Genomic DNA, 26,213 nt, shown 5'->3' on the forward strand with positions numbered 1-26,213 from the left:
TCAAGAATCATGATAACACAGTATAAGTCAGAGTATGAAAGCATGGTTCAAAGAGTAAGCAACGGTAGCTGATATTCCAGATGTCAATAAGGAAAAGAAGTGACATTTGGCAGGTCATGTGATGTGCAGAACAAATGACCAGAGGACCATTGCAGTAAGTGAAATGGAATGCAACATTTTGTGCGCAGTTTATGACAAACGGACAGACCCAATAATTTTAATGCACCTATTGGCGCCACTGATCCAATCAGCAACGCCTTTTATACTGGAAATTTTCACTAGGTTATGGACATGGAAGAAAACACAGCAGATGACCACAGAGGCAGGGGCGTAGCCAAGGGGGGGGTTGGGGGGGTTCAAACCCCCCCCGAAATTTTTCAGTGTTGCTTGCGTATATAGGCACGCACACATACAAACGCACGCACGAACATACATAAAGTATGGTTGAACCCCCCCCGAAAAAAATTTCTGGCTACGCCCCTGCACAGAGGTTAGGTCACGAGATTAGGAAATCAGTGGACATAAAATGTCCACTGATTTCCTGGTTCCAGTAAATATACTGGCTTGCGCGCTCTGTGCAGCATTGTGTAAGTCTTTCCTTGCCGCGAGGGAAGCTTTTTAGGTTGTACAATGTGAAAATGCCAACACATTCTAGGCATACTAGTACTGTGATTTTAATAAAAGTCACATAATAACATACCATACACATTCGTATAATGGCCGCAGGTGTTTTTTTTTTTTCGATATTTGGGGTGAACATTGTGGGTACGGCCATTTCACAGAGAAAGAGCCGCAACATTTTTTTCTTTTGTAAATATTTTCGGCGCTACTTGCCTCCACTGAACTGCAGTACTCGCTTGAACTGGGGGAAGTGGAAAAAAAGAAACTTATTTTTTTCCTCTTTGATGTAGACATTGGCACATAATTGTACGACAATGGAGAGAAAGATTCTTTCGCTTCATGAAGCACCGGATCCATCCTTTGCTGGCTTTAAACGCTCTAACCAAAATTCCTTTGTCTCGTGCTCTGCCGAGCGCTTTCAAGTGCAGCATCTTTAACGAAATAGCATAGCCGTCTGTGATGTTAGATTGGGTTTAGGATTCGCTCCAGAAAGAATGAGGCAGCAACGCAAGCGGGCAAGCGCATGAAAGACTTATTTTCTACTCACGAAGGACTCAACAAATAGTAACGACAGTTACAATTGACATACTCGCTGCCACGCGCGAAAATCAAATAGCTTTTGTACAGTTTCTGTTGGAGCCACTGGGGTTAGGGTGTTGTACGTAGACTGCCAGTCAGATTCCGTGTAGAGCCACATAGTCCTGCTCCACGGCTGTGGAACCCAGGACTCTGCATTCACAGTGACCACTGCACGGTTGACACACCCGGCCTCTGCGTGCTCATGGACCGACCCCCGAGTGTGCCCGTCTGCACATAGTGGCAAGGCTCGGCAACCTTGTGCCCAATCCCTGGCCCGATCTTCTCGTAAAGGAACAGGCGGGAACGCTCTGTCAAGCTGAGGCGACAGGACGTAGGGCTGTGGTTTCTCCCACGGACCGGATGTCCAGTGAAGGAGAGCACCGCCCTGGAATGCCGACTCTCGCCCACGGCCCACGTCATGGGTCGCGCTCTCTCGAGCCAGCCGCACACAAAATTGCCGTCCTCTTCACCACCGCAAGCCACGTACACAATTCGCCACCGCAAGGCGCACAGTTTTGTTTTTGCTTATTTTTAATCCGCGCGCACCACATATTATCACACTGTCACTCTGGATCTCTGTTATGTACTGTGAAAGTGAGACTTCTATCGCTATGCTAGCCTTGGAAAGCGCACCTCCGTGCATGGATGGATGGATGGATGCTATGAGCGTCCCCTTTATAATGGGGCGGTGACAAGTGTGCCACCAGGCTCGACAAAAAAAAAAGAACCCTTTACTCTTCTTTTTCTTAGTGTTGGCCTAGTGTCTTTACTTCAATCAAAACTATCTTACTCCAGAAAAAAAAAAGTTTCAGCTCCGTTCTCTGCCCTTTACGGCAGAATGTCCTTTTTTTTTTTCTGAGTGCACCTCCTAGCGAGCATCATCCGCACACACATTTTTCATGGTTCTGCGACCAGCCGGTTGGTTCTTTCAGACAAAAAGCTTCGCAATTCTCGCACCACAGAACAGATAACACTGCTAACCTTCTGAAAAATCAAGGGTGCAGACAATACACGGGTAATTTTTAAATAATTTTTTTTCTTCTCGTAAAGTTCTGGGGGTGGCGTTTACATGGATGTGGCCATCGCACAAGTATATACGATAATTTGGAAAATTACATATTTATGCAATATATTTATGCACATTTATGCGATTAGTACAAAAGAAAATATATAGGCAACCTAAAATTCCAAGTTACTGGACCGTATTGTTACCAGTGTGAACTTGTAGGCAACAAACTAGCTGTCGCACATCAGACCCTAGACTCAAAGAACAAATGGCGTCTTTCCGCCCGACAAAAGTAATGTTCATATGGCTTACTTTTGCTTCCTTTCTTGAAAACTGTGCACTCGCTACTTTCCTATCAAAAATGCTCTCCCACGGCTCAAAGCCATTCGTGAATGAGGTGTACAGGACTCACAGTAATAATGCAAGCAAATCATGTACTATCTTTGCATTGCAGAGAGTATACTGGTGTCAATACAAACCAATTTGTCCACGGATTTGCTGCTAGATGGTGAGCCACTGCGTCGATGTGTTCCGGTGATCACGTATAAATCGATACACGTTGCTCCCTGTCGCAAACGAGCGCAGAAATTGGAGCACATGCCGGTCCAGAGAGGAAGCGCTCGCTCTTTCTACGATGGAACAGCCTATTAGCAAGAAAAGCTATCCCTTATAAACACTTATAACGGTACAAATCTACTAGTCAATAAATTACATGTATGTCGCTGCTGATAAGTGGAAACTATCGGTACCAATACAAACCTATAGATGATCCATCAGCTTCAAAAGCTGTAGCCCTAGAGTATTAAATCAATTTATATTGGTCCAATGGACAACATATAAACCTCACATATTGGGCCCTGCAGATACCAATGGAATCCAAATAAACCCCATAGAGATCCGATAGAAATCTACACAAGTCATAGGACTGCTCTATTACAAGTGCAAAATACCTCGCTATTGAACTCGCAAAAGAACAGCCACGTCGAAAATTTCCGCGATACCGAACAATTTCCCATCGGTGCTATGTATTTGTTGCCCTTTATCTCAAAGTAATTCTGGGCCAACTTTAGGATATCCCAAAATCTTGAATGAGAGGGCAAATAAAACTTTGCTGGTAGACCATTTCACAAGGTTCCCGCGAGGCTGCTGTGCTTACGACAAAGCGGATGCTGTCCCCGAATGTAAAGTCGAAACCTAGCAGTACAACAGCACCGTCAAGCATCCCTGTGCCACGTCATGTGAACGCAATAGATGCGCACAGAGGCAAAACGGCACGATTGGTGCAGCTAGTTTTGTTGACCGTGATTTCAGTCATTGTTTTATTCAAGCAATACACAAGGCGTGGATTATCTTGTAAGCCATGCAGTGTGGTGAGGATAACGGTGCCAAAGCAAAGTAAGTGCTGCAAAGAAAGGTAACCCCAAACAAAGAAGCAGATTTGAGGCTCGAAGTCTCCGGACGTCCAAGCTGAGCGCATCGCGTGGCCGCATTGTGCGAAAACAGACAGCCTTCCAGTCACGAAAACAGTGATACAGAAGGCGTCAATCTGGGCTACACAGACCTCAGCCACAATATCGGCTGGTCTAACCATTTTAAGCGAAACAATGTGGTGTCGAAGCCTGCACACAATGAATGTGGCAGTGTCGATGCAGCTACTCGAGGGATGTTGAGATGAGTCGAAACGTTAGAAACATGCTTCGCTTGATGCAAAACAAAGTTGGCAGGGACAATCGCCACATGCGATGCACGAATTAACTCGGGGACGCTTCGCTTGGTCCAAGCGTTACTGCGAAGCAGACCAGCCTTACTTGGTCTTTCTGCACTCATTGAAAAGGTAGTGCCACAACACAGCTGGTTGATAGTTCTGGTATGTCTTCATTTTTGTTTAAAACATTTACAATGTGCCAGTTAGATGCTCCCGTTAAGAAGTTGGTCAGTAGTGGTAAAGCTTTTAGATAGAACTCGACATTGCACTGCAATTTTCACAACTTTGCTTACCTCGAAAACGTGCTTGTCTCAACATATTTGTCCAGTTTTTACTACTTCTAGTTAACAAGGTATTACTCTATATAAAGGAAACTTTCGTACGGAGCTTGCGTCGACATTTCCTGTTTGTAACACTGAGACAACTTTTAATAACAGGTATCATATGAAGTGCAGTTTATGAATGCGTTTCCTTCTTGATCTAGCATGTGCTAGTGCCAGTGTTTACAACAATGTGAATCACCAGCTCACCCAGACCTTTGTAGCTGACAATAATGATGGCACCAAGAGCTCGAATGTGGTGACTCACCATTCAGGTTTGGCAGCAGCAAAGTCGCAGCAGCAGCGATGCAGGCCAGGCAGACAGCACCAGCCCACGGGTTGAGCGGCCGCGTGCCAAAGGCCGAAATGTAGAACAGATGGGCTGCACCAAAGGCCGCCATGCCTGGCAGGAAACCCCAAGGCCACACGAGCAGTGCATCGCCGAGACAAGACAGGCCGAGGCCAATGAGGACGCGGCGTGAGTAGCAGTGGCGTGCATCACCCAGCGAGATGCCATGCAGCACGACAAACACCATGAGGAAGGCGACTGGCAGGCACTTGAGCAGGCAGCCCAGCCATGATGGTTGCCACGAGATGGCCACAACAAAGTACAGGGCAACAGTCTTCAAGAATGGCACCAATTTGGGACCCACACACTTCACCTGCACAGTTTATACAGGGCATCACATTAAAAGGCACAATTTTCATATGTTCATTTATTTGTGATATCAATGTAAAATAAAACAGGGTGGGGCACTAGGAGCAAAGGAAGAAAACCACTGTATTCACATTGCGACAGAGGAGTAAGGTTCTACCACGCAGAGTATATAACAACTAAATGAGAGTGAAGGTACGGCATTTAAAGCTCATTAAAGGGACACTAAAGAGCAAAACGATTTTTCTCGTATTAGTAAAGCAGTCTTCCAGATACCAAAAACACCACGCTTGCTGTGAGAAGACGCTTAATAAGCGAGAAAACGCGCAAAAAGAAAATACAGGTGGCGACGCCACCTTGGAATTCCAGCACCATTTGCCGTGACGTCACATATTTTTGACGGCGCCTGCTTGGGCCTACCTAGTTCTTAATCGGTTAAATCGAAGTACATTGGCCTCTGAGGGGGCCAGAGACTTCACATAACGAGTTTGTGAAAATTTCGTCGAGCCAGTGACGCCAAAATACGTTAAATGCTCTTTGAAATCTTTTACATCACGAATTACGAAATTCGGCGGGAAATTTAAAAATGAAACTTTGAACTTGGTTTTCTCGTCTAATAATAAACCTATGGTGGTGAAATAAACTACACAAGAGTTCTCCGAGCACACTTTATCAATCTAAACCAATTCATTGTTTCTCTTTAGTGTCCCTTTAAAAAATGAAGGGTTTCCGTCTTTTGACCGCTACTAAAAGGTTACCAAGCTATATACAGGGTACCACGGAGCCAATTTACACACATCGAATGTGTGAATCGATCACGTAGAGGGGGGATGCCATATCATCCTTCCAGCAGGGCTTTTGCCAACTAAAATCTCCTCGCACCCCCTCTCAGGCGGGAAGCATGCACAGGCTTCGGAAAGTGTCCCACCTGACTCCCAAAGCTAACTGTAGCGCCAGCCGCAATACGGGTTATTCATAATGCTTGATGCTCAAGAAACACTGGGCACATCCGCCATTTCTTGCTGGGCAAAATCGTGGAATCATTTGCTAGCAGCTTCATAAGAAAAGGCCACGGAGAGGCTGAGCAGCAGTCGTTGGCAGAGCTTTCGGACCAAGAAAATACGGCCGTTTCTTTCGACATCCAGCAACAAATGGTCAGCGGACCTCACTGTGCTGTAAGAAATAGGGGTGTGTGAATAGTGAAATTTTCATCTCGAATCAAATTCGAATCAAATACTAGCGCCGAACAGTGGCCAAAAATATCGAATAGTATATTTACACGAAATGTGCACCTCCAGTTACGGCTAGACAAAGGAACAAAATCAGGGACGCTACGGCGTGCTGACAGCTTTATTACGTGCTTGTTCGGGAGGGGTTTTTTTTTTTCAGCTTTTATGGGGCGCACAAGCATGTTGATAGAAGAGCCACCATTCCAGTCAGCAGCGCCACTCCCAATCTCCTAACAGATAACAGAGGGGGGTAGGGTAGCTAGCTTTCTTTTTTTTTAATGGTCGCACAATACGGCTCATCTGACAATGGTAATGTTGTGCTTGATTGCCATGGGTGCTCCGGGCCCAAAACTTTTCGGGCGCCCATTCACAGCAGCGTTTTTAACTGCTCGCCAGAACAATGGGAGTTTCTGAATGAGCGTGAACAAATTTTCACAGGCGAAATTTTCACATTTTCATGGGCCAAAGTCGGGACGTTTTACGGCACTTGCATGCAGCATACACAACGGAACTACGCTGCCTTCGTTTCGGAAGTGAAGTTGTGAAGGGCTTGACAGTTTTCTCATTTGTTTTTTTACTTAGAACTCAGCGTTGGGCGAGTTGATATTGCATTCCGGATTGCATTTTGTGCAAAAAACACGAACACGAAGGGAAGAACCACAAGATGAGCGCAGACTAACAACTGAAGGTTTATTGTCAGAAACCACACATATAAAGAAAAAAATGGAAACACACGTGGTTATGATTACAGGTTGGCGGGTTAGATACTCAATCTCCAGTTTATGCAGAGCTCCTGGCAACACCACATGTGACAGACTGCCACTGAGACTTACCTAGCACTACTTCAACATGCTCATTTAGACGTTTTCTTTGGCTGAAACTACTCCATTCATCTGGATTTTGCAGTGGCAACCCTACTTGGAAAGACCGCTCAGTTCTCTCTTACCCAGCAGTACTTATCATTAAATTTCTTGAGTGAAGCTACCATGTTTACAATTGTATGTTCACAACTGTTCACCTCAGATTTGTTTTTGACTGTGCTATATTTCTTAAGTTGTTCCATTTAATGGATAGCGTCCAGAATTTAAGATGTCATTGTATAGTGGCACTCAATATGAGTTGCAACATAGTGGCCATGGTTTAAGAGAGTCTGTGGTAATAAAAATGGTTTTTTCTCAATTGATCAGCATAGAAGTCATTTTTGTTGCCATGCAGGAGCGTTCTGGGGGGAGGAAAGCCTTCACAGCCCCACAATATGTGATTTTGTGTGGCCAATTCTTGCGCGCTGAGCTCGCTCACAGTCAACGTGGGAGGAGCTTATTAAAACTCCCATTAAGGAAACGCAGCTAGCTATTGCTGCCTGGGCCGAAAGGGTCGCTGCCCACGTGGAGCCACCCTGAGGACCGCACCATATGTGTAAATAAAGTTGATTCCTCCTCCTGTTGTCATGCATCTTTTTTCATTTCACTTTATTTGTTTCCCTTATTTACACTGTAAATGGTAAAGCAAAAGAAAGAAGGCCATACAAACACATTTGTGGCACGACATATGCAAGCAGGAGGAGAATCTTGTATGCAATCAGAAAGTGAACGTTCAGTTTTGCCTCACATGATTGCCTAGAAATGTGGCCGCAACTTTCAACTAACTAATCACGAATGCTCTAAACTTTCCAGTGATGTGACATTTTGTTTGTGTTGTTCACGTAGAAAGTAAATGTTTGCTTTTCGAACAATTATGGAATTCCATCCCGACAGCTTCACGGGCACACTTGAACCATCACTTCAAGGACACTTGCACGAAGCAGTGCTTAGAACATTTTGCTTCCAGTTGGGCATTCAGACCCTGTCTAGGAGCCACAGGGGAAGATCTGTCAAATAACCACGTGACGTGCGACAACCTCACTTAGAAATTCATATAACTTTTGACTCGATTATCTAAAGCATTTTTCCACAGAGCATGAGATGAAGTCATGGGATCATGGCCACGGTAGCTGCGTTGTAGTGAACATTAAACTTGGGTTGTAGTGCACATTACACATTCACAGGCAATCAAAATTAATCTGCACTGTTCCACTATGGTATGCCTCATAATCAAAGTGGTTTTGGCAGGTAAAGTGACAGAACACTGCCATCGAAGAACAGCAGTATCTATTACACTGTGGAACACGGGAAACAAAAAAAAAACAAATGCAATGTCCCTGTGGTGAGGGCCACACATCGCATCATCAGCTAATTGCAAGGGACTGCTATGACAGTCTGCACCAAACTTTTATGTCAAAGGTAACTGTCCCACTTGTATGTGCAGCTTCACGCACTGATAGACCGGTTAGAGTAAAACCCAAAGTTTGCGATGGGTGCTATCCTATTTCCTGGATGGGAAAGCAGTGACATGCTGCACTGTCTCATAATGAAGTTCTTAAGCCGTTTGTCACGCATCTGCTGGTCATTCAGGGTCGACTAATCTCGCAACAGAGGGGGATTTGGTTGCACCACAAAGATTCGCGTTCCCTTTAAAGGCACATGGGGCTGTTCTGAAGTGCATCAATGCACAGGTTTCGATAACAGTTTGAGAAGGACGAAGTGACAACCAGGGACGTAGCCAAGGGGGGGGGGGAGGAGCGTTCAGCCCCCCCCCCGAATTTCTTTAAATTTTGCTTGTGTATATACACTCACATACAAACATGCACAGTGGCAACACACAGACATACATAATGTATTGTTGAACCCCCCCTCCCACCCGTAACATGCGTGGCTGTTTTAACAGCAGACGCGCCGGCCGCGGGTTATGTGCTCCTCAACGCGTCTGTACGCACAGCACCCTCACGTGCGAAGCTATATAAGAAGGCCTAATAAAGGGAACAGCGTTGTGCGTTACCCAACCACCCGGTGTGTCGTTTGACTCAGACGCTTGCGTAGACGCCTATGTTGCATGGTGTCAGAAGTGGTCGCGACAGCACAACATGGATGGCTTAAAGCTACCTTCACCACTACAGTTGACTGGCAACGTCAGAAAGAACTGGGAGCTCTTCAAGCAACGACTGGTCCTTTTCCTGACGGCTACCTCGGTGGAGAATCCCAAGACAGAAGCAGTAAAGGCGGCCATACTCTTGAGCGCTGCGGGGGATGAAGCACTTGATGTTTACAACAACTTCACATTCGCCGAAGGTGAGCTCAGAGATGACTATCAGACGCTAGTGAAGAAGTTTGACGACTATTGCATTGAACAAGGCAATGAAGTGTATGAACACCATGTCTTCCGTATGCGAGTTCAGGATGAGGGGGAACCATTCGAGCGTTTTGCGCGTGATCTAAGGACGCAAGCCAAACTTGCAATTCTGGGTCCCTGAAAGAGTCTCTGATCAGGGACCAAATTGTCTTTGGGACAAATAACAAATCTGTCAGAGAAAAGATGCTGCAAGACAAAACCTTGACCTTTCAGAAGGCCGAGAACATGTGCAAAGCAGCTGAAGTAGCGGCGCATCAAAATGCTACCAGGGCGAACGAGCGCATGCAGGTTGACGCCTCATACCGGAGTGAACGCGACAAAGCAAAGAAACGCAAATGCAAATATTGTGATCGCGTGCACGCACCGCGTCAATGCCCAGCCTACGGATAAACGTGCTATGCATGTAGCAAGAAGAATCACTTTGCATCGTGCTGCCCGAGCTCGCAAGTCCACGACATTCAAGAGAATCGTGAAGAAAGCTTCGATGTCCTTCACGTCAGCATCTGTGGAGTAACCACTCATCCTGCGAAAGACTGGAAAGTGCGTGGGATCATCTCTGGTTGTCAGATTCAGTTCAAGGTCGATACAGGTACAGTTTACTAGAAGGGGGCAGTGGAACGAACGAAGCGGCCGCGCCGCATGTTGGGTGAAGGCCAAACCCCATATACGCGAAAATGCACGCGACAGCGACGAGCGACGCGACGTAGATTGTTTTCGCGCAAGCGGTCGCTTGGATGGGCAAACTCCATTCACGCGACGGCTTCAGCGAGCGATCTCCACTGTTGCTGGCATGCGGGCGTTTACTCGTGCCAAAAGTGGCCCGTAGTCAGCGGTATGCAATGTAAAATACGATGTTTTGTTGCTTAATGGTACATAAAATGATTATCATATTGTCTAGCAGCATTTTTTTCGATCCCATCAGTGCTGCTACGTGCCGCCAAGCCGCGTCACAGACGGCGCGGGACTTGTAGTTCCCGTCCCTGAGGGCACATTCGCCGCGGTTCGCGTTCAACAACGTCAACGTTGCGCTCGTCGCCGTTGACCATGTTGATGAACGTTGTTGATGCGCGTCGATAAGAAAGCGGCGACAATCAGCAGTACGTCACTGATACATCTTGTTCCGGTGTTTTGCTATTGGCTGCTTGAGCACAGCACTTCCGGGCGACGAGCGACGGATTCCAAATCTGAAAAACCGAGCGATCGCGCGAAATCGACCACGCGACACGTCGCGCGAACGGCTCTTTTCGTCGCTCATAGCATCGCTCGTCGCTGTCGCGTGCATTTTCGCGCATATGGGGTTTGGGCTTGATGCTCCGACGGGCGATCGTAGCGGCGGCGCTGTAGTCACTTTGTACTGAAGCTGTAGAGAGCGTCTGCATTTGTCGCGCGCGTGTCGCAGCCTACGAAAGAGTGTAATAGCGCGTTTTGAGCGCGTTTAACACATTACTAAGCTTTAATCGATGTCTCAACGCCTGCTACGCGCCGTGGTGCACGAGTGAATATGCAGGCGTGCCAAAATTGCTCCGAGATATTCCCTGTTTTTGGAGCCTGCCGGCCCCCAAAGAAGGCGACAATCAGGTTTTGCACCTAGCTGCTCACTGATTGCTGTGCGGTTTGCAAGCAACACTTCGAGCCGCGCTACACTATAAGTGACTACGAAGAAATAAAAAACCAGCGACGAAAGCCTACCATTCTTCTGCCGGCAGTCTGTATACGATGTCCAGAACATTGATCCTTATATGAGCTCCAATGCGCTCGACAGTTTGATGAGTAACCCGAGTACAAATAACTCTATCACAACATTTGTATTAGTGACGGCTGAGGTCTGCCAGTTTGGCTCTGTTTCTTTAATGCCGAAAGGCTACCTTGTTTCAACAGCGTGCTTCCGCGCATAGGCGTGCGCAGGGTCCCCCGCCTTCAGCGGGGGGGAGGGGGAGGGGTGCGAAGTCGGGCGAATGTTCGTCGCAGCGCCCTCCCCCATCCCTGTTAAGTCAATGTATGGGGCAGGCTATACGCCCCCTCCCCCCCTCTTAGGTGACTGGGGGGGGGGGCGGCCGCCCCCCTGCCCCCCCTCTTGCGCACGCCTACGCTTCCGCGGTTACTATGCATCGGTTATGCGACCTCTGACTGCTTGAAATACCAGGAAGCCGAGCCAGCTGCAGGAGCCGAGCCGAAGGCGCGCTCCGAGGCACAAACTTCATGCATCAGGGCTTATCTCAAGCATCTTAAAATGCGCAGATGTAAATATAGCCCGTCGGTTATTCTGCCTAAATTCACTACAACCAGTTCTCCTTTTCAATGGACAGCTTATATTGCACTTTTCCTGACCTATCGATGCCATTGCAAAAACTTCTGTTTCACAATGTATGTTTTGTATTATAATTTCGTTGCTTTATCTGGAAAGTGTCAAAAGTCAAGCCAGGAGGGGCGGTGGTGCTCTACGCTTTGCGATATTATGTTTTTATATATATGTGCATATATATTTACACGAACAAATACGGGCAGTAAAGTCTCACCTCCCCACCCGGCGCCAATAACAATATCCACGCAACGCCCCTGAGGACGACCGTTATTTGTACCGGTCGAGTTACCATCGACTTCCAATACCTTTGAGGCCTCGTAATGTCGAAAAAGTCACATTTACACAGGGCATTTGTAAAGAAACGCACCGTACACACAGCTTCGCCAACGCGCGGTAAATGTTCGGCGTGCTTTCGGCAGAATATCAGCACACAGCTTTCTGAGCATAGTTAAATTTCAATAGAGCAGCTCAGTTACTCTCAATAAACTAGACGCCGAATCACCACCAGAAGAAAGCATTAAAACAGAAGAAATCAGAATAAGGCACGCCCTTTGTGTTTCCTCTGCCTCTTTCTTCTGGCGGTCGTTCGGCGTATAGTTAATTGACAGTAATGTAACTAGCCCAGCAATGAGTTCGGCTCAATTACACCGAGATCGTGAATCTTCACGGTCGGTATCAGCCCGTTTTCATTTTTATATTTTGCGTACCTTCCAGCAGTCACTTCGGCTAAAGAACTGATTCGCAGTATCTCTCAAAGGCATTTATGAAGCAAGCATCCATTAAAAGCTCTGAAGTTTAGTCCATCAAGGCTTACGACGACAAGTCCTACGCTTAATAATGATAGACACGCAAAGAACGCCGCATCAGTAATATAGTAGCTTGATTCATGGCTGCGCTAAAAACACTGACAACAGAAGAGACGTACACAGGACGGGCGCCCGTCCTGTGTACGTCTCTTCTGTTGTCCGTGTTTTTAGCGCCGCCATGAATCAAGTTACAAGTTTGCACCAACTGGCCCAAATGAAAGCATTACTGCATCAGTAATATAGTGCCGATTAGCCGGGTGCCGCCGACGCGCCAAGCAGTTCATGCGCGCGGCGCCGCGCGCCTTCAGTACCGAGCGACTGCAGCGCCGCCTCTGCGGTCGACGCGGAAGGCATCAGGCGGCGAGGCGCGTTCACGCCGCTCGACAGTTCTAGTACACTCTAATACAGGTTCCCAGGCCAACTTGATCCCTCTCAGCATCTTTCGACGCATATCGAACGCAACCGCGTTGCGGAAGAGCATGCAGCAGTATTGACTGCCTACAACGGGTCCGAGATCAAGCACCTCGGTGTCGTCACGAAAGCACTACAGATAAACGGCACAACGAGAGACACTTCTTTCTTTATCGTCAAAAAGGGGCGCCAGGCGCTCATTGGCTTGAATGCATGCATCGACTTTGGCATCGTCCCAGCAAGCATCGATTCAGTCAGACGCAGTGGAAACGCAGGCCCCGAAGAGGAATTTGCCCATCTCTATCATGAAACAGGCTGCGTACAAAGAAAGTACAAGATGGTTCTCCGGCCAGATGCCATTCAAGTTGTGCAACCTGCTCGTAGGGTACCAGTGGCACTGAAGAAACCACTCCGCGACGAACTTGCACGCATGGAGAAGGCGTCCATCATCGCCAAAGTAGAAGAACCCACCGAATGGGTAAGTCCCTTGGTCCTGGTACGTAAAAAGAATGGCGCTTTACAGGTGTGCATGGACCCCAGAGCAGTAAAGAAAAATATATTGCGTGAGCACTACCCGATGCCTATTCGCGAAGACACAGAAAGCGAGTTGTCAGGCGCTCGATTTTTTTCACGCCTTGATGGCAACTCTGGTTTTCATCAGATACCTCTCGATGAAGCTACGTCACGGATCTGCACGTTCGCCACTCCTTTTGGACGCTATCGGTTCTTAAGGCTACCGTTCGGTATATCGTCTGCCAGTGAGATCTTTCAAAAGACACTGACGCAGATCTTTGAAGGCATCCCAGGGGTACGCGTTTACGTCGACGATGTTCTTGTTTGGGGCGTTGACAAAGGACAGCATGACGAACGCTTGCGCATCGTGCTTAAAAGGGCAGAAGAGGCAGGACTCACATTTAAGCCTGAGAAATGCTCGTTTGGTAAAAAAATCACAGCATGTCCACGGAGTGAATGATGATGAGTGGGCGAAGCTGCGGAGGTTCATCGGTAAACCGTGAATCTTCCGTGAATTCTGCCCAGTACATCATCACCGACGTGAGATCGGGCGCGTTTATACTAAAGGTTCGATGAGTTATGACGACTTGCAGCTCACTTTAATTTTATGTACGCTGTGAATTTTCATTGTTTAGAAAACCATTGCTTTAGAAAACATCTGGCGTCTTTCGTTAAGCAGCTGGCGTCTTTTCGTTTTGCTTTAGAAACATCTGGCGTTTGTTGTGCCAGAGCACCTGACCGAACGTGGAAGCAGGGATCAACCCCTGCATGCTTTATCTGCAATCCCGGGAAAACTGCGTCTTCGCCCAGCTGGCCCCGATAGCTGAAACCAGTCGTCATGCCTTCACGCTGCTTAACGACTGAGAGCAGCATTCCTGAGGGTGATGGAAGGGACAGACAATGGCGCTTCCACCAACTGCAACTGACGAAAAGCCGTCACCTGCAACTGACGAAAGGCAGTCACCTAAAACTGACGAAAGGCAGTCACCTGCAACTGACGAAAAGCAGTCACCTGCAACTGACGAAAACCGTCAACTCGACAATGGACGGCTAGAGGATTTAAGGCCGTGCCGGTCCGTCGATCGGGAGTCGATCGGAACGGAACAGACTCGAACGGAGTCGAACCAGCCGACGTGGTCGGGCTGGCAGTCATGTTGCCTAACAGTGAAAATATGTAAATAGTCTAAAATCTTTTCCTTCTTCACCTTGCCCTTACTGACTACTCCGAGCACGATGCACACCCGTGTTCGCACCGGCCACGCAACCCGAGTCCCAACAGCGGTTCCAGAGGTGGGGTACAACGGCGCGTATTCCCAGCAACGAGCCTGAGGGACGACATCGGAACATAAAGGTGGCGGTAGCGATGGGCCACGCTACCTCATTCCTAACAGTGGTGGCAGCGGTGGGACGCAACGAACCCGTGTTCTACGCTGCGCACCTGAAGGGCCCTACCCCAGTCATAACACGTTCTTTCGTTTTGCTTTTACAAAACATCTGGCGTCTTTCGTTGGTTTATTTCATCAATCAACGGCGTTTTGAACAAAATTTTTATTGTTTAATCACGCACAGGACAAATCTCACCAGGCACTACCTTGGAGGTAAACAATGGCTGCTAAAGGGAATGAGAGACAGAAGTCGGCTTTTAGCTAACACTTACACTTCTACTTCTACTAACGTTTCCTACTGGAACATGCCAATGGCTGCTAATGGGGAATGAGAGACAGAAGAATTCGGCTTTTAGTTAACGCGCACGCTGCGAATTTTTTATTGTTCAACAACGCACAGGAAAAATCTCCCACCGGCACCACCTTGGAGGTCAAAGCGTAAGACTGGTTACGCACTGCGACTACTACGACTACGACTACGAGGGACGAACGGGTGCCGCCTTAAGGAGCTTCACCCCTAAAACGAGCTAACATTTCTAGGTAACACAATCAGTGAAGGCGGTGTGCGCCCAAGCCCCGAATTGGTTGAAAGCGTCCGAGCTATGCCCGCGCCGAAAGACAAAAATACAGTGAGAAGAATGCTGGGTGTCATTAACTATTTTCGAAGGTATCTACCTAGACTCAGTGATAAAACGGCGTTGCTCCGAAGTCTCGTTAAGGAGGACACTATTTTTGAGTGGACCGAAGCCCATGAGCGTGAATGGCAGGGTGTTTGCGAGGCTTTGTCATCTCCGCCGCTGCTGGCGTTCTTTGACGAAAAGAAACAAACAAAGATATCGGCAGACGCGTCGGCAACCGGCTTAGGCGCATCATTACTGCAAGAACACCAGAATAAATGGCGCTCGGTTATGTACGCATCGCGAACGCTAACTGAGAGCGAAACGCGATACTCCCAAATCGAGAAAGAGACGCTTGGCATCGTGTTTGCGTGCGAGAAATTTCATCAGTTTACTTATGGCCGCAAGATATTGATAGAAACGGACCACCGACCATTGTTGGCAATCGCAAAAAAGAACATCGGAGAAATGCCACCCAGACTACAGCGTTTCTTTGTGCGTCTCTTGAGGTACGACTGTGACTTGCAGTACGTTCCATGCAAAGATCTGCTCTTGGCTGACATGCTCTCCCGTGCGCCCATGCTATCTCCTAACTCGGAAACTGCGGAGGATGTGGAGGTTCATGCAGTCTCTCTCGCTTCGTGCCTGATAACACCATCGACAAAACGGTGCCTTCGGGACAAGATATTATCGGATCCCTATCAAAACAGAGTTATGCACCAGCTATCGTGCGGAACAACCGTGGAAGGCGAATTACGTCCGTTTAAGTCTGAGCTATCAGTCATCAAAATCGTCATACCTAAGTCGATGCGGGCTGAAATGCTAAGGAAAGTACACGCCGGTCATATGGGAATAAACAAGTGCAAAGCAAGAGCGCGCGCACTCATGTTTTGGCCTGGACTGGGCAGTAACATTGAATCAATGATTTGTTCTTGCAGCGCATGCCAAAAGTATGCGTACAAACAACAATCTGAGCCCCTGATTATGCGCCCGACACCCAGTATGCCATGGTATAGAGTGGGCATCGACATATTTCATTTTGCTGGTGAAGCGCACTAAGTTGTGTTTGACGCACATTCCAATTTTCCTGAAGTAGAAAATTAGACACAACGACAGCAATGGAGGTCGTACAAAAAACGTCCGCAATATTCGCGCGCTACGGAATACCAATAGAAGTTTGCACTGACAATGGACCGCAGTTCGTATCCAAAGAGTTTGCCGGTTTAGCCAAGCGATATGACTTTGAGCACATTACATCAAGTCCGAGGTTCCCGAGATCAAATGGCCTTGCCGAAAAGGGAGTGGAAATAGTGAAGCGCATCACGAAAAAGACGACCAAATCTCACGACGATTTTTGGCTAGGACTCTTGTCGTATCGTGTCTACGCTGGAGGATGGCCATTCACCTGCCCAATTGTTACAGCGACGCCGCTTGCGCACCAACGTTCCAGAATACAGCGAAGAGCAGGACTCCCAAGCGTCAACAGCAGGCCAAGGGCAAGACGCTGCACCCTCTACAGCAAGGGGACACGGTGCGTGTACTGGATGACAGATGGTCAAGCAAGGCCAGGGTGCTTCAAGAAGTGGCTCCCCGATCCCATATCGTGGAGACAGAGGATGGAAAGTTTTTAAGGCGAAACAGGCAACACCTGCTTCAAACACAAGAAAGATACCAGAGGAGAGAGGCGGGTTTCAACAGCACCGCTGGAAATAGCGAACAAAACGAGAGGCAGGATCCTCGGCGTCAGCTTCTGCAGCATGGCCAAACTGCACCAGGTTTCGGTGGTCATCCGCAAGCCTGCGCACGCGACTTCACCCAAGGTGAGGCTTCGCAAGCAGACCACCGCAGGTCGACCCGTCAGCGCAAGGAGCCACAACGCCTGCAATACGATGCGAGCTTTCATCAAGTTCCCTAAGTTCTCTTCATGTCTCTCTGTTGTGGAGTCCGCGTTTCATTCCTTTTCTTCTTTTTTTTGTTACTGAAAGGAAAGAAGATGTAAAATGCGTGGCTGTTTTAAGGTGGCGGTCCCACTCCGGCGAACCCCCCTCCGCATTTTACGCATTGTTTGCGGATGCGCTGTGCTCGCTGCGCTTGACAAATAAATATTAATTTAATAATTCAGAAAGCTTATGATCTCCGCTTTCTAATGACACCTGGTGTTAATGCCTGTTCGGAAGCGTTACCTAATAGCAATGAAAATAGTGTGAGCAACAAAAGGCATTTTCGTTGTACTGCCAGTACGGCGAAACTGTTCAACATAACAAGACCAAATTTACCGTGCCTTTAGAAGAAGTGCTATTTAAGGTTTCTATGAAGAGATATTAGCCATAAAATAATTAGTCATTTATTTACGCTCCAATGAAAATGGGCAAAATATTAAAAGTTTTTGTGAGAATATCTTTTTTACTTTTCAAAGCAGAACAATAATATTTAGTGGCTACGTAGACTACATTACACTTATTTTCCATGCGAAGTTGCTTTGTGTTCTGACGAAAACTTGATGAATTATTATTGTGTCAATGCGGCAGTTTATGGCTGTACTTGGTCACGCATTACCGATGAAGCGACAAAACTATACAAGCTGATACTGTGAACTTCTACATAATGAAGAAGCAAGGCCCTTTCTATGATTCTATGAAGAGAAAATTCCTTTATCTTTATTAGGGAACCTGCAAGACAGCAGTTAATTTACGTAATTTTCCTGCTGACCAGTCCCGTAGAAACTCGCTTTTTTTTCGTTTAGACGCTAATTGCCAACGAGTATTGCACATTAGTAGATGCATATTGTGTCTTTTATCTACTTGTGCTCACTAACTTGACCACTCAGTGCTTCAAACAAAATATTTTCAATGAATCATAAGTCTCACAGGCGTTTTTTGGTGGTAGCTCCATCTATGAAATGAAACATCAAGTTGCTTTATGCGAGTTCAAGCGTTCGCCAAAAGTGGCGCAATTAAGCATAATAAAACGGGTAGAACAGGCATGAATTATATCTCCAGGCCTCATAGTTTGCTTCACTAGCTAAGTCTAGTCGCCGCGCGTAACAAACGCCAACCGTAAAAGGAGGAGGGCTTAGTGATAAACCCTTTCCACTCGCCCCACGTCAGCAGGTGGGGCGGTCTCATCAAGCGGCAAATGGTTTCGGTATGCAGGAAGATTGCGCGTTCGTCACGCGTTCTTAGAACCAGTGTTCCCCGGCACGTCTTTAGTAATGTGCATCTCTTTGTGGTTCAGCTGCTCGTGTTTTGCGCGTTCCTTTGAGTGTTTTCGTGCCTGTGAGGTTCGAAATTGTGAAAGGAAGGACGCTGACATGCCGTGTGAATGGTACGTATGTAGCGACGCTTCAAAGGGGACACGATGGTGACCGTATGAAAGCTTGTCATTGCCAGAATTTTCAAAGTATGCCTGTCGAGCACTGTGCCGACAACTTCCACTGACCAGTAGTGGTAAGTTGTACCCAATCAGGTAATTACATCCCAGTTGCAACGATGCGACAGAAGCGAGACTTTGTTGAAGATGCAGAACGTTCTAGTCAACGTGGCAGAATATTCAATGTACGGGACCCTGGAAAAGTTATATTGTGCTTTGTGAAAAGACGCACTCACTTCGGATAAGGCGATCACTGTCTTTGCCACTAATGAGCGCTACGGTGTCAGGAAACAGTTCGACTGAGGAGGACTCCTAGTGATAACGCTGTTGCGCACTGCTACTTTGTCGTAAAGCGGCTTGCTGCGTAGCCAGAACTACTACTAATGATCGGATAACAACTAGTTCGTAGCAAAGTACAAGGCGGACAGTTCAATGTCTGGTCAACGAAGAATAACCTGACTTAGACGCACGTGAGAGTGGCCACATGAACAAAACAGTGCCGATACATATGCTACTGACGAACATTTTGTTGAAAAACTTTTGCGGCAACCTAAATGGAAAACTTGTCGATGGTGCCTGTAAGTCAAAATAAAGGAAAACCACAGCTTTCCACAACAAATAAGTGTATTCATGCTTTTATAGAGCAAGCATAAATAAAAACTGGATTCTGTAAAAGCCTACATGACCGGTCATATAAGCCCCCAAGGCGACCCTGTCCAGCTCTGACCCAGTGCAGCAACAAGCCCTGGGCGACCGTCGTGCCCGGGCGGCGGCAAGAGCCAATGGTCTTCCGGACTAGGAGGCCCACCCCCAATAGCGACTTATTTCTACCAATAAATGTTGTATTCTCTCCCTCCCAAGGGGGGGGGGGGGGAGGCGCCCAGCCCCCTTGTGTGCACGCCTACGCTGGCCGATGTACCTATACTCAGTTTCATACAATATATGCAACGCTGTGGAAGCTATACAAGAAGTTCAGTCAGCAGTATGTGTGACTACGCGCGTCTTGCGCCTGGCTTTCATCGTTGTAAACGCTCGTGCGAGACGACCACGAACGCGCCTGCACAGCGTCGCGAAAGGTTACAAATGAGAACAAAGAGACGAAAATAACGGGGTGTCTTGCCCTCCAACCACGGTGTAAGAAAAATAATTTAGGTGTGGACACTCTCCGCCCGCCGCGAAGGAGAGCGCGTCCAGATAATGTTCGCCTTTATTACATGCGCCGGCCGCAGCTTTGTGGGGGGCGCTGCGACATGGGGGCTTAAGAAACCTATTGCGACGAGGCGAACGCGCGTTTTTTAACCGTGCACGCTAGCAACTAGAGCAAGGAACGCATACCGCGTTTCTCGCGACTCCACGGTGTAAACGGCGCACCCGACGCACATAGCGTCCCTAACAGCGTTGCGTACGTAAAAGCGCCGCGGCGTCTTGCTTAGAGCGCGTGAGCAGTCTTTCTGCTCGCTGACTTCTCACGTGCGCAACGCCGTTACGGACGCTACGCACGCAGCTCGTCTTCTATAGTACATGCGCCGGCCGCGGTTGCGTGGGAGGCGCTGCGACATGGGGGCCGATAGTGTGCCTCGATGTGTGCGCCCCCCTTAGGGTGTTGCCATTCTTTGAAGGGGCTGATGCCGCCACGACGCCATTTTTTGCCCCGCGTCTCGTGCCTCTCAGCGCAGCTGCCGTAGAGGGGTGAGACGCCGGTAAGATGCCGTGGGCTAAAATATGGCAGCCGCGCCGCAGTAGACGCCGCAGATGTCCTCACCCTGGACAAAACGCGCAACAAAACGCGCATCAAGGCACCCTAGGGGCCGAGAGGAGGAAAGAGGCGAACATTATGTGGACGCGCCGTCGGGCGGAGTGTCCACACCTAAATTATTTTTCTTACACCGTGCCTCCAACGCACAAACCATCTTGGTTTATTACTGTTCCCAAGAGAAAAAAAATCATGCCTCACATGGAAAAATCATTGTCTTCTTCCTCACGCAAACGCATTCATTGTCAGACGTCTCGCTGGCAGAAGCATGTGTTCTAGGAGGTTCTAACTCCGCTAATTAGTGGTAGTCATGTGTTCAACTCATCATCAAGATGTACTTTATTTTGATAACCGTTTATTGCAGTTTGAGAGGATGAAATTTCGCAGATAACTCTCGAATTATAATTTGCTGAAATCTGTCTGTCCATTTTTTCCTCCTCCAATGGTAATAAACAAAAGCCGCCCCCCCCCCCCCTCCCCCACACACACAAAAGACATGCGCTCGCGCGATGCTATAAAAGTCACTGGCACGGTCGCTAAAATGAACCAAAATGATTGTTTTAGTAGCGGCCGTGCAATTCCACTGAAACGCTGCGAAGCGTTTGACTGATGTTTTGTTCAATACTATTTCACTGAGGCACATTATATTATGTGAGTGAGTGCGTTAGTGAGAGCGTAGCGCGTGCGTGTGGGTGAGAGCGTGTGTGTGTGCGTGTGTGAGTGCACGCTGTTGTACGCACCAGTGTGCGTGTGTGTGCGTGTTTTTTTTTCTTTTGTTCTCAAGCGATTGTATTTAGACGCTGCGCTGTCCTTTCTCAAGGGCTGCAATAGGAAGCGAGCGTTTGTCCTTACAAACTGGGGCACTTATCGTCATGTCGTTGAAACGACGCCAACAGTTGGCCCCGATTGTAGGTGAAAGACGCCGTCCGCGTTTGTGCTCCTTGCTTTTTGTCGGCCGATTTCCGTCACCTAGCGCGACATATAACATATAAAACACGCGCGAGGCGACGCTGACCATACTTGCGCGCGCAATTTTCTCGCTTTCTGCAAACGTGGATGAGTGGCGTCGTCTGTTGTCGTTTTTCGAACTATTGGCAAGATGGTGGTAGTGGAACCGCCACCTTAACAGCAGACGCGCTGGCCGCGGGACGCGTTCTATGTGCTCCTCAACGCGTGTGTGCGCACGGCACCCTCACGTGCGAAGCTATATAATACTTGTGTCACACGGGCGCGCAAAAAGTCTTTTACGTAAGCGGTCTTTTACTATGTTGAAAGACTTTTTTATGAAGAGGCGTTCGCAGTCACACGGCACCGACGATCTCTTTTTAGAGGTTCCTTCCGAATGCGCTACCGGAAGAGTGGCGCTCGCTTTCAAAACAGAACCAGCGAGAAGAAAATTATGTATCTCGACAGAAGATGTCCAAATTTATTGTATGGCGCGTTTGTTGACATAAATTTAACAACTCCAGTTGAAAAAAAAAAGGTTCACGCAGTAGTATCTTAAAAAGCGTTTGCACAACTGGCGACCTTTATATGTTATTCTGGCAACAATGGGCGTCTGTTTTCCTTGTTAGCGCTCTTGTCTGCCTCGCCATGGATGACCGTACGGAGGAAAAAGTGACAATGCGGACAATGGCAAGTCTTGTGGCGTGCCATCTCTCACTGGAAAACGAGGCAGACGCGGCGAGCAGACGCGGCGACGAGCTGATTGCACACCGGCGTCCGCCTTTCCACGCTTACTCGCGTCCATGCTCGCGTCTGTGGGGGCGGCCATAACCCCGACCCGTTCGCCCTGTTTACGAGAGTACACAAAAAATAATGTTTAAATCGTTTTCTTACGCTGCTTAGGACAAATGAAATTTATTTTTATGGTGAGCCCTAGTGACATCGTAATAAAAAGTTGTCGGTTTTTTTTTTTTTTTTTTTTTTTTTCACCACTCCATAAATGCTGGCGCCCACTGGTTTCGAGCTACTCCTTTACCGCCGTGAAAGAGTTCGTCGAACGCCGTTTCCAGAAAAGACCGCTTCTGAAAAGGAGATCGCTCTCTGTCGTGTGACAGCGCGCGGAACTCATTTTCGGAAAAAGTCTTCTTGCTTAAAAGACTTTTTAGTGTCCGTGTGACACGGGTATAAGAAGGCCTAATAAAGGGAACAGCGTTGTTCGTTACCCAACCACCCGGTGTGTCGTTTGACTCGGACGCTTGCGTAGACGCCTATGTTACACCTACCCCCCCCCCCCCCCCCCCGAAAAAAATTTCTGGATACGCCCCTGGTGACAACAGTGGCATAATGACTACAGCTTGACAGGACAGTGGTACTATGAAAATAGCATGCAAATGAACCACCAGCTGCCGTAAGCACTGGTTGTAAAAAAACTAGCGTGATAAACACTGACTGCATCTACGTTTAGAATGCTGTTCACATGCTTGGATATTCATCATAAATACCCTCTGCGTAAGGTTGCGGTATTCGCAGCTACGTTATAATTAGGGCTCTGTGTTTACGGAGTTTATTTTTCTTGAAATTCGGAGGGTGTTTTTCGGAGTTTTTCGGGAGGAAATTCGGCATTTATAGGACATTATATCACGCAAAGCTCCAATTCTTCAAAATTCGGTGTTTAATTTTGCATTATAAGTTGTTGCAATGTGTTCTTATTAATTATATTTGCAATGAAAATGCGTTGCATTGTTGCTGATAATCCTGTTCCTCCACGCTATCATTTTTTCTCACTTTCTGTTCATTTACACTGTTAACAAGGCTGTTGATGTGCACTGCTGTAAATTCGCCAAAGCGTACTGCAGGGGGGGGGGGGGGGGGGGGGCAGGAGCTAGTCAAGCTGCTTCTCAGTTTTTCTCCCAGCCTCCCTCATCTTCTCAATGAAAAATAAAGGACCTAATATTATCATTCTCAATACTCCGAAATCTTAAATGAAATGATATCTCAACACGAAAACATGCGAACACACTAAGTGTATTAGACGTCTGGAAGGTTTGAACGCACAAACACATATACATACAAGCACAAATACTTGAATACAAAACACCTACGTTTGTTTATTGTAATAGACGCAAGCATATTTTACGAGGTTGCTGCCGCTGATGGAGGTGCGCTCCATTCGATTGGTGATCCGCAGCTTTGAAAATACCTTTTGAATGTTGAAAATGCCCTTTTAAAATCGGGAGTTAATCGGATAAATCCGAATTGTCAAAAATTTTACCGGCGAGTGTTTATCGCAATAAGAGCAGCTATAGGTGCTAGTTGGTTTACAGTCACAACAATAAACAATCACTATTTCCATTACTATTGCAATGAAAATTGTTTTTATCAGCAGCAGTGGCAGTTCAAGTGGAAGGACAAAATGGTGCTTTTTACATGGAGAATTGCTGTGAGATGGTCACAAGATGTTCGGTTTGTGTTTTTATGGTAGCTCATTTTCTTGAAGAAAACTTCAGCTGAAATTCAGCGCTGTGCCGTGTGTCGCCTTCACGTCTTCGTTCATGTTAGTCACGCTGTTGCTGTGCCTGCTCAATGTACGGTTGTCACAACTTCCAATTGCAGATCTGCAGAGATATATCAGATATTACTGAACGATACATTTCTTACTACTCTAATCACCTAGCCAGGCGGAATAGAGACTCCTATGTCGCATCTAAGACCCTGCTCGCCTTGGCACTGAAATAATGGAGGAATTTCTCTGACTATTAGCGACAAGAGAGGCTTACCTTTTTTTATGTACTTCCTGATCCCTCTAGATTCTCTGTGATGGTAACATTACCAGCAATGATGCAAGGGGCAACGGTGCAGTTATTCCAAATTTTCAGGGCCTGTTTAACTTGACATATGGTGTCAAAACAAAAAAAGCAAAACAAGAGCCAAGAGACTTGTTTTAGAGATCCCAATAATTTTATTTATGAAACTTGAACAGGAGCTGTAGTAAATCTTGTGTGCACGATATACGTTGCGATAGACAACGCGATATACGTTGCCTATAGACAGACAGGCATAAGCGAGCAGCGGAATGTACGTCAGCACACGATGGTCGCTGGAGAGAGAACACGATCTTTATTTCGCGCGTATTGCGCCACACGGTGCGGGCGCTGTAAGCGGGTGCGCACTGAGCGCCGCTAGGGGTTCGTGTCGCTGTAAGCGGGAGTGAGGGCGTGTCGCTACAGGGTCAATCTTCCAGCAAGCTCTTTTGCAATGGCTTCATGAAATAAGGGAAATAGCACGTACAAAATGAAAGCAAGTCAGCCAGCATAAAAAAATTAAAAAGCACTAATGCAAACTCGGGCCGCATAGTTTTTTTTTTTTAAATAATGGGTACTACAAAATAACGTAAACATAACTACAAGGTTTTGGCAGTCTTAAGGTGGATATCCACACTCGGAGAATTTGTAACGCAAATCGAACAGTCCTGCTCAGACTCTGGCCATACGCAGTTCGCTTTTCTCCGATGTTGCATCTCACAACGTGAATCTCGAAAAGTATGCACACGCATGCTCTTCGCAACCTTAAAGAATTTATCAACAATGCGCTCGAACGGTACAGGTGGAGTTCACTTAAAACGCGGCAGTGCGGCTTGTGGCCGTGCCGCTCAACACCCGGGTCACGAAAGACGACGTACGGATCGGGACTGAGGGCCTAATTTGGCCAGCTGCGGTCCATTAATGTAGCTATAAATCAATTCCATAGGTCGAGAACGTTTTAATTATTCAACGGAATGCGCCTACTGCGGAAAGCATTGACCCTGAGACGCGGCTTCTGCTCGGACGTAGTTCACAATATCCGTGGAGCGAACGCAGCCCCGCATAAACTGAATGCTCGCTCACGCGATTAATAACAGCTCTTTTTCGACGACCAAGGATAAAGCGCCTTTATTTAAAGTATCACCTATATATTAAGTTGTTCAATTCACGCCAGCTCACGCGACTCCCCGCGTACAATGTTATGGATTTCATACACTACAAAAAGACACCGACGGGTTGTAAGCACAAGCGAGGCAGCGCGAATTTCAACAGAAAAGGTAAGAGAGTAAGAGAATAAGACTTCACTTACCTACGTGGCTTCAAAAAACATCACGGAGTTTAAATATATACGCTGTGGGCCATCACTGGCAGCTTGGCTTGACAAGGGTGCTTCACCAAGTATTTTGACGAAAACTTCACGTCTTGCAAGAGAAGATCATATTTAGGTTGTCACGAAGGGTCAGACTTGTTCACCGATGCACGAAACATGCAAAGCCGTAGTGTTTCTTTCTTGCTAACGCGTTAACGCTGCGGCTAGCACAGCCGATCAAGGGAGCGACTGCGTAGTGCGGCCATTTTGTCATCTACTAACCCTCCTCGAGAGGACGTTCCTGAATTCCGCTAGGCGGCGCGACAGTCTATGGGCATTGCGAAACTTAGGGTTATTCCACGAGGCGCATCTCGACAACGTTTCCAATTGCTGTCATGGAACGTTTAAGAAAAGCCGCAGCGCCTCACGTCGTTGCTTCGCAAGGAGAAGGACTACCTCACATGGCGACGATGTTGACATTGCAGCAAGCTACCACCAATGCAGGAAGCTGCCACCGAAACATCAAAACGAACCGTCGATCAAGATTAACAACAAAATACGGCCGCTGCCTCGCTCTCCACGTGAGATGGGGCTGTAAAGAAGATAGTCTATAACTTGCATTCCTTGAAGTACGCGCCGATTGGAAGCATCACGAGCAAATT

At 47.4% G+C, this 26,213-nt stretch overlaps 1 protein-coding gene across 3 annotated transcripts in view; it reads right to left on the minus strand.

Moving 5' to 3' along the window:
* Window positions 1-26,213, minus strand: part of LOC119384119 (lysoplasmalogenase-like protein TMEM86A) — a 79,126-nt gene that overhangs the window by 6,190 nt on the left and 46,723 nt on the right. For 2 of the 3 annotated variants that reach the window (XM_037652416.2, XM_037652418.2), the window contains one exon: window positions 4,500-4,893. In XM_037652416.2, coding sequence (XP_037508344.1) covers window positions 4,500-4,893 — 394 coding nt within the window. Of the gene's footprint in view, window positions 1-4,499; window positions 4,894-23,868; window positions 24,057-25,551; window positions 25,664-26,213 lie in introns of all 3 variants that reach the window. The other variant, XM_037652417.2, reaches the window with a different exon arrangement.

The sequence above is a fragment of the Rhipicephalus sanguineus genome, chromosome 2, assembly GCF_013339695.2.
Source record: "Rhipicephalus sanguineus isolate Rsan-2018 chromosome 2, BIME_Rsan_1.4, whole genome shotgun sequence".
Classification (NCBI taxonomy): Eukaryota; Metazoa; Arthropoda; class Arachnida; order Ixodida; family Ixodidae; genus Rhipicephalus; species Rhipicephalus sanguineus.